The sequence below is a fragment of the Topomyia yanbarensis genome, chromosome 2 (genome assembly GCF_030247195.1).
Source record: "Topomyia yanbarensis strain Yona2022 chromosome 2, ASM3024719v1, whole genome shotgun sequence".
Taxonomy (NCBI): domain Eukaryota; kingdom Metazoa; phylum Arthropoda; class Insecta; order Diptera; family Culicidae; genus Topomyia; species Topomyia yanbarensis.
In genome coordinates, this window is record NC_080671.1 from 93,971,304 (window position 1) to 93,980,915 (window position 9,612).

General features: G+C 40.4%; 2 protein-coding genes across 2 annotated transcripts; one reads left to right on the top strand and one right to left on the bottom strand.

Annotated features, from left to right (window-relative positions):
• The first annotated feature begins 4,375 nt into the window (after positions 1–4,375).
• On the top strand, positions 4,376–6,038 carry LOC131678859 (GTP-binding protein 10 homolog). The gene is made up of 4 exons (XM_058959269.1): positions 4,376–4,623; positions 4,679–5,201; positions 5,263–5,625; positions 5,680–6,038. Exons 1-4 carry the CDS (start codon positions 4,582–4,584, stop codon positions 5,904–5,906), a joined length of 1,155 nt encoding a protein of 384 aa, XP_058815252.1. The 5' UTR covers positions 4,376–4,581; the 3' UTR covers positions 5,907–6,038.
• Positions 6,039–6,130: 92 nt separating this feature from the next.
• On the bottom strand, positions 6,131–8,396 carry LOC131678858 (integrator complex subunit 11). The gene is made up of 3 exons (XM_058959268.1): positions 7,521–8,396; positions 6,603–7,465; positions 6,131–6,544 (listed from the first exon to the last, which is right to left on the bottom strand). The coding sequence occupies exons 1-3, from the start codon at positions 8,190–8,192 to the stop codon at positions 6,232–6,234; spliced, it is 1,848 nt and encodes a 615-aa protein (XP_058815251.1). The 5' UTR covers positions 8,193–8,396; the 3' UTR covers positions 6,131–6,231.
• Between the last annotated feature and the right edge of the window lie 1,216 nt (positions 8,397–9,612).

Here is a 9,612-nt window from a genome sequence, read left to right on the forward strand (position 1 = left end):
ACTGGCCTTCTTCCGTTACGAATGAAAGATACTTTTTAGAATCTTTCGCTATATCAACATGATAAAACCCGTTTTCATATCCAGAGACGTAAAATATTTACGACCTTGAAGTTTCGCGATCTGGTCTTCGATTATCGGTAGGGGAAAATGATTCCGCTCCACCAACATATTCAACGGTTTGAAATTAACGCATAGACGGTACTCACCGCTCTTTTTCCGGGTTAAAACTACGCGACTAGAATATGGAGACTCGCTTTCGCGAATAATACCGTTGGACAACATATCCCTCACGATTTTATTCTGCTGCTTGCGTTCGTAATCACTGAGACGCAAAGGAGTCGCATTATAGTAACGATCTTCTTTTAACTTAATCTCCACACAATGCTTTATCAAAGGTTCTCGAGGTTTGCCACGGTTCAAATAATCACGCTTGAAAAGTTCGTAAACAACGCTCTAGTTTCGACTGTATCACCGATGTCGAGCTCAATATTCGCATCAACAAACAAAATACTTGCATCTGCAATATCGCTATCAAAAACATTCCTTAACAATGCTCAGAAAAACCAAAATTTGATACAATTCTTAAAGGATACCAATTTATATGTACAAATTTAGTTTATAGATACTTATTAGTCATATAATTGTAATATACTTATATTCATTATTTGATAGATACTAACGTTAGGTAGGAACTGTAGTCTTAAATTAGTAGATTAGGTACTAATAGTCATATTGTGCTGTGTACCTTAAATTCCTAAATAAATAAATAAATAAAAACATTCCTCATCGCTTCGACATCATACGTACATTCGGGAAGAAAAGATAATCCGCGAAAACCATTGTCTTGAAGAAATCTTCGTCCCAGAATCAAATCAACTTTCATGGTGTTGCCAGTAACCACCATCAAATTAGCAACATATACGGACGTTTCAATCAAAATAGATGTCGAGTACGCTCCTACTATCTGTATCTTCGAATCATGTACACCTACTAGGTCCCTATCGTTTGTGCTACTGAGCTTAACATTTTTTGTGATACAAGATTGTTTAATCAAACTCACCGAATAACCTGTATCTGCCAATGCCTGCATCGCTTTCAATCGTCCATCAACAATGACGTTACACGCCACCATCGAGTTAGGATTCCATCGGTCGTCGGTAGTGGTTCATGTTGCTTGCTGATCGGGTATGCCGTGTTTTCACCGCTGGTTTCGGGTGCCTGATTGTTCGCCGCTTCGTTATTGGTTTGTCGACGTTCAGTTTCGGTCCGCTTAAAACAATGTTGCTCGTCGTGCCCCACCTTCCGACACAACGAACATCTTGGTCGTCGCACAGAGGAGCAACTGGAGTCGAATCCTGGCCAAAACTATTTATTGCGGCTATTGCTGTTATTTTACCTTAATATGAACTAAAAATAGACAATAACTAGTTTTTGGGAAAATTTAGCATCTATCCACCTACCAGTGCAGGGGTCAATTTTCTATATCCTTCCGAATACTAGTATTTTTGAGGTGATCCTTGTGAATACATTTCTTTTTCCCGTTGCATGAGCAGTTGGTCAGTGGAAAAGCAAGAAGAAAAGGGATGCCTGTGCACATATTCATAGAGATACATTTTGCCAAACATAGTATTTGGCCCTACAGCATTTCGGCGTACCTCAAATTAGTATAAATATCAATATTTTCAAATCGCTTGGAATTTATAGATCGGACAAGATCGGAAGAGATTTAATGTTTTTTAGATAGCCAGAATCTTGTTTTGCAATGTTGTTTCAGCAACATTGCCGGATCGTTCCGTATCATGTAACTTTTTTCACATTCAAATTTGGAATAAAATGTTAAAAAAGGTTTTTTTAAAGCTGGTCCAATATACAGCAACACTGTTTTTTCAGTTATTTTCAAGCTGAGGTTATACAAATAGTTATGTTCAACTACGTTTGTTATAATATTGTCTTATTTATCACAGTCATCATCATATGAAAGCGATTTTGCTGGATACATAACAAAAAATGATTAAAAACCCCTTAAAATATCACTATTTTGCATCCATGCAAAAATTCTTTGGCAATTTTTGACATACTCTTTATTTAGCCACATTATGCAGTATGCTTTTAGGTATGTAAAAAAAATATAACTAATTTAAAAATCGAAAAAAAAATTGTTTGTTATTGGCCAAGTATTTGTTCTAGTTACTCCTCTGCGCGTCGTTGCGGTTGTGGACAGTTAATCGAAATGTGTCCCGTTGCATGACAATTAAAACACTCGTCGCTTCGCTTGTTCGCACTCGTCGGGGTACTGGACGATTTATTTTCTTCCTGTTGCTTCTTCGGTGTCGAATTGTTCACTGGTGGCTTCTGACTGGTATTCCTAGTCGGGAGACTACGACGTTTACACAATTCTTGATTCAATACCGAATATGATCCAGCAGTTCGTAAATACTGTCGTATTGGCGGAAAACAATGCTAAAGTAAAGTGCATCGTACGAAAGACCGCTAATTATGTACTTGATTATCGCTGCACAGCTCAGCTTGCCTTTATATCTAGGGGCAGATCACTTGTGATGCATTTTTAAAAATCAGCGAAATTAAATGCATTTCTTTTCATCAAAATAGAAATTTGTAATGCACTTTGCGTTGCGTGCAATGTATTTTGCGTTGCGTGTAAGACGTCAAAACCCTGCAAAAAACAGCCCTACATTCAACAAAACATCGAACAAAGTGGATCAGCGTAGGACGATTGTTAAGTAATCTTTTCTGCGAGGGGTGCAAAGTAAATGCAAAAATGGAAATTAAATGCATTTTTTCTAAGTTGATGCAAATTTGTTATACATTCCTAGAGTGATCTGCCCCTAGCTTTATATCCTAACGCATTCATCCGAAAAACGTAGTTGTCGTAAGATTCCTTGGAGTCCTTCACGCATCGCGATAGCTTCCAATGCATATCCGCTTCATCCTCGCGATCAGGAAAGGCTAACAAAATCGTCGCTTTGAAATCCTTCCAACTCAAAATATGCTGACGTGCACCCAAAAACCACTGATGAGCAGCACCTGCTAGACGACACGTCGCGTAGAGCAATGTCGATTTGTCACTCCATGAGTATAGCTCCTGATAATGGTCGATGGAACTGATCCACTCTGTTACGCCATAACCTTCTCTGAAAACAGGTATCAATTGTTTCAGCTCCTCCGGATGGAAGAATCTTTCTCTGCTGACTCGTACGCCATCTTCCACATTTTCGTCGTCGCTATTTTTTACATCGCCATGTTCGTTTCCCTCCTCGTTTTGTTCCGACACGTTCGTACCAGTCGGAATCAACGAACGACGCTTCGATCTCGGCATGTTTACGCTTGCCTTTGATTCGAGAGATTCACTGTTCGAGTTGCAGCTACCTCCGGACGCTGGAGCTAGTGCTACGCCACCCGTTTTCGATGAAGCTCACGCCAATTTCGCTTGACGAAACTTTTCGTTGATGGATTCCGATTGACGAGTTGGAATCCGAAATTCTCAACCGATTACACTCGCGTCGCTGCCAGGAGATTTCTACGGTTTCATATCAAATCCGATTCTATCCCACTTCTGAAAAATACTGTGGTATTTTACGGGATGTTCGGAAGCGATTTTACACTGAACACGTTTTTACGTAAAGAAAAAAAAAAGAAGTAGCGTACTTTATTACGTGACGGTCTGGTTGAGAATGAAGCACACGTCGAGCAGAAAACTTGTTAGACCTTTTGCCTGAAAGGTTAGCGGATGCGCGTGAACGCAGACTTGTCAAAGTGACAGCTAGACGCAGAGAAAAATTGAGGGGTACTACTCTGCTGAGGAATAGGACTGTGAGCAGGTTGCTACAAGTGAGTCGCCCCTCGCTCCCTTCTTCATCAGTCCTCTCCCCTTGGACCACCCTCTCATCCGCATTCCCTTCACCCACCCCGTATACCGAAATAAGATGAAGGATTTCTAACGCATCATACACTCCCACTCTACTAACTCCCACCCCCTCCACTTCCAAACCGATTCCACCAACAGTTCAAAATCTAATCACATGAAGATAACATTGAATTCACGCTGATTAAGCTAACGAAATATTATACTCTTTTGTTAAAAGTGAGTCGTGGGATACGTGCTAAGTATAATAAGAATGTAACAGTAGTTTTCCACAATTTTAGTGAACATAACCAGCTAATGAATCATAGTTTGGATAAATGGGAAAGGCACAATCGCACCACTAGGTGGATTAGAACAGATTTTTATTTATAAATTTTAGTTCATCCAGACGAATTGACTTTTTAAATAAATTTTAGGCTTTTCGGATAAAATCTGTTGGCATCCCTGGTTATAATGAACCCGCTTTTTGGCTGAATCACAGATGCACTTGCGCTTGCCCCATTTACCCGTACCCGCGTGTCTTGATTTGTAAAGTGTAAACATTGATATCAGTAGTAATTGTATAAAACAAAATAACATTATTTGTTTAGTTTATTACATACGCACATACCCCCTAAAATTATAATTCAAATTGTTAGACAGCAGTACGCTTTCTTGTGCTGTTCAGTTTTTGAGGTACGCGACTTTGGGTTTGAGTTATGGTGCTACTCCAAAACGTTTTATTCGGCGCTTTTCGAAAGGTAGGTTTCACATCAAATTTAAATTTTATTTCATAGGCTATATATTTTTTATTAGAACCCTCGCAAGTACCTGCGTGGAAAGTTTCTCGATACACTGCGACTATCGGTGAAGGGAGGACACGGCGGTAACGGGCTGCCGAAATACGGTGGCGTTGGCGGACAAGGTGGGGCAGTATATTTCGTTGCCAAGGAAGGTAAAACCCTGAAGGATGTAGTACACAAACATTCTAGCAAACGAATAGTGGCCGGTAATGGCGAGGAGAGTAGTAAGGAACGAATCCTAGGGCGTCGTGGGGTGGACCAATGCGTGGAAGTACCTGTGGGCATTCGAGTGTTGGAGGATGACGGACTCTTGGTTGCCGAATTGAATGAAGACGGCAAAAGCTGTTTGGCCGCTGGCGGTGGAAGTGGAGGGTGTTCTGGTAATTCGTTTCTCGGGAAATCCGGGCATACGCGAACCTTAACACTGGATTTAAAGTTGATTGCTGACATCGGACTGGTTGGGTTTCCGAATGCTGGAAAAAGTACGCTGGTTAAAGCTTTATCTAACGCATCGCCGAAGATTGCTTCTTATCCATGTGAGATAGCTGTTTAAATGGACATTTTTAGCTTAGCATTAAACGATGTTTTATATTTTAGTTACAACAATTCGGCCACAGCTCGGAACAATCGAGTATGAAGATTACCGGCAAATCACGATCGCAGATCTTCCTGGATTGATCGAGGGTGCTCATGCTAATTTTGGCATGGGTCACAAATTTTTGAAACACGTTGAACGAACACGACTGCTGTTGGTAATTGTAGATGTTTTCGGGTTTCAATTAAGTCAAAGCCATAGAAAACGAAATTGTCTGGAAAATATTTATGCTCTAAATAAGGAACTGGAGCTGTACGATAAGACTTTACTAGAAAAGCCATGCGTTTTATTAGTGAACAAGATGGATAGAGAGGGAGCCATTGACGAAATTTGCAAATATGATAAATACTTCAGTAATCTGCAAGGTAATTAGGGTTTCTTTTATCACAATCAAGCGACTAAGACGTGTTCGTTTCTAGATGGTCTACAACACTGTCCAGAAGAGTTGGTACCCAAGCAGCTACTGTCTCTGGAACGTGTAATTCCTATCTCTGCCAAAAGCATGACAGAAGTCGACAAAGTAAAACAAGCAGTTCGGCAAGTACTGGACGAAAAAGCAGCTGAGCGATTACGCGATGAGGGTGATTCAGATCGGCAAGATTTATTGCGTGCAAGGATAAACGAACGCGGTCCGAAAGTAGGATAGGTAAATGTACAACAGAGGTTGTAAACCGAATCACCGCTCTTCAATCTCTAGCCTGGTTTTGAAGTATCCATTAACATCATGTTGCCATCATCTGAAATGTTCGATTCCCATAACCGCACAAAGCTTGCCATAAGCCGAGAAACAGTGTTCTTTTCGTTTTGGTCTCGCGTTACGCGTTATGTCATTTTTAGATCGTCAATTGATCAAGTGAAATATAAAAAATTAATTTTTTATTGAAAATATTACTCGTGTCCCAAAAAGTTCCAAACAAAAGTGAACTAAATGACTTACTTCTAACTTGAAATATCGCTTCATTTTGTAGCGTTCATAAATTTTGCAATAATGCTAAAATATAGCTTCCTAAGTCCTCATCCTGGTTAATCCATGAGACGCTGCAAATCTTATGAGCGGTTGTGTTTGCCAATGCAACCGATGCTGCCACCGATCCTGTTGGTCCCGGGGGAAGCGAAAGTTGATCTTCACTTTCAATTTTGATGTTCACCGATTCAACATTGATAGACCCGTTCTCATTCATCGTCACATTCCACCCAGACATTCGCTCGTTTAGTAGATTGTACAGCTTTTCGATGGTACGCGGTGCCGGGCCCGGATCGTCTATTTTGACCTTGGATATAAATCTATAACAAAACCAACATTATTTTCAATCCCTACTAGTACGAGTATCACCATTTATACCTGATCATGTGCCGATTCAAGCCGCATTCGCCGAAAATTTCATCGAGGTTCATCAAAGATATTTTATTGTCCTTCATGACCAGCAATCCTTGGATAATTCGCCTACGTTTCGGATCTGGCGGTTCTGCGTTGTATTTTTTTGCCTCGTCCTTCAAAATAGAAAGCGACGCTTCCACAGGAATCTTTATCGGAGTATTAATCACACACGTTTCCCCGTTCGCCGGCGTGAAACACTCGATGTGGAACTCTTCTTTAATTTTATCCTTCAGAAACTCCATCTTAACCGCCTCTCCGTGTACCAACATCACATTTTTTGGCTCGCAATACTGAATCAACTGCATAATGCCTTTAGCGTCCGCATGAGCGCTGAAGCTCATGTACTCAACCGACATTTTAACTTCAACCACTTGCCGATTTTCAAATTCTACCTTTTTCGCACCGCCGAGGATTTTATGGCCCACCGTTCCTTGAACACAGTATCCCGGCATTATGACCATGTTATTTTCGTTCGGAGCCCACTTTTTGAAAATTTGCAAAGAAAGACCGGCATGCAACATTCCGGGCGTAGCGAAAACCACCATCGCTCCCGGATTATCAATATAGCCCTTGTCAAATGGTTTAATATGCTTGAAATCAAACATGTTGCGTTGGACGAATGTTTTTCGAATTTTCTGGTTGGTCCAGGTGATGAACATTTTGTAGTAATTGTTAGCCTTTTCAGTCAACCCAACTGCAAAGTAAACTGGATACTTGAGGTTCATTCGTTCCCAGTAGGTTTCCAGCAAAATACACAACTCCTGTGCTCTGCCCAAAGCGAACACCGGAATAAGTACCTTACCACCTTTCGCTACACATTCGTGCACCTATAAAGAATTAAAATAATTATTAAATATTTCCCGCGCTAGCTCTTTGAATTACCTTCTTAAGAAAATCACGCTCCCGGCAACGCTTCGAGTCTCGAATGGTTGTCGCATAGGTACTTTCCGAGATCAGCAAATCCGGTTTGCACTTGTCAATCCAAGCCGCTCCCAGATGCCGATCTGGCGTCATATTGTAATCGCCTGTGTAAACAACTGACTGCGAACCAACCCGGATCCAAAACATGGCAGCACCCAGAACATGGCCTGCGTAGTATGCCTTGATTTCCAGCTCACCATCTACCATTACGCTCTGATGTAATGTAACGGCAATAACCTTCTTCATACAGTCCTTAATCATCTGGGTTGTGAAGAAATTGCTCTCACCCTTCCGCTCCACTGCCACCTTTCGCATGTCTTCCAACAAAATTGGGGCTATAGCTTTCGTCGGATGAGTCATATAGATAGGCCCGGTATAGCCTACCATCTCGGTCATGTAAGGCAGTGCACCACAATGATCCAAGTGAAAATGAGAAATTATCACACAATCTATGTGATTCGTGATTGGTCCTTCCGGTACGATAAACGAAAAATCCGGAAAGCGCCTTTCATCGTTGTAACCCATATGCATGCCGCAGTCGAGCATAATATTCTTTCCTCCCATCGAGAGAAGGATGCAGCTGCGGCCTACATCCTGTCCTGCTCCGAGAGGAGTTATTTTGATATCCGGCATTGTTAGGCACGGTTGCAGGATACGAGGAATGCGTCAATGAAGCACTGGTTCTCGAACTTACCCAATTTTATTCACTATCTCCGATAATAATCGGACACTAGTTCTGAAGAATCCTAATATTATTTGTGTTGTCTGAATCACTGTTCACATTTCCATGGAAAGTGCACTTTGATAAGTAAGGTAAACAACAGACAGAGATGAGCATCAAAGAGGAACACGTTGCTAGTACCCAATGAAAATGTACCCACTAATATGGAAGACATCGATCCAGTGCTGCCAAATTTTATTCTGTATCTGGAGCGAAAAAATCTTTCATCCGTTTTAGAGCAACCAACCTAATTTGTACCCTCTTAATCCAGCATTTTGCGTGCAATAATCAGCATTGTCCAGTTCGTAATACGTCAATAGTCTTTTTTATTGAGTAAGAGGAAGTCATTCTACGTCAATTAAATGCGTTGGATTTTTATTCAATGAACGCCCGACATCAACTGGACATTGCTGTCTAGCTGGCGTAAACAACTATTGTCAAAAAAGGGTAATTAAACGTATTTAGAACTAAGAAATTTAGACCACCATTATGGCACGTAAAAAGCTGGACACATTTACCTCATCTACTGCCAGGTTCCTCTGAAATTGTGTGGTTTGAAGCAACAATTGGGTCATTAAATGAGAAAAAAAATCTTATTTTTATCACATACATCGATAAAGCTGATTTTCGTGACCACAACAATGTTTTTTCCAACTCAGGAAACGTGAAAATAAAATTTAACCCATTCATGCCCATGTTGTTTGTGGACAACAACGTTTTAAAACAGCTATAACTTTTGTTTGAGGCGAGATTTCTTTACAAAAACAAGTAAGGCTAATAAATGTGACTATTGCCTTTCATTTGAGTATTAACAGTTGCAAGGATCAGCTCTAGAACTGAAGTTATTGCAATTAGTCTGATGGGATTCCAATGTAGCAATGCTGCCAGGGTCAGCTTATGTTGATGACGGAAAATGAATTTTTCATATATCTTCGTTATGTTGCAATATTTTTGAAAACTGATAAATCTTATCAATTTAGACTGTCTTTGGCTACTTTTTCCACACAATTGGACTATTGTAAATATTCTAGGAGAATTGCATTGAGCATTAGAAGGTAAAAATTGAACAGCTTCTAGCACTGCAAGGGAAGGACCTATCTTTATGAAAAAAGGCTTTTCGTGTTTCTGGATCCCACCGTTTTTACGGAAAAATAGTTTTGAAACCCTATATGCATTAGAAAAAAGTTGGGCATGAAAGGGTTAAATTTAAGATAAAGAAATATGTTGACAGTCTTGATTTGACACTATCAGAAGCATTTGACATATCGAATTTCACGACAAATGATGCCCTGTCAGAAAAAATGAATACATGTTTTCCCGGTTTTCCCGCAG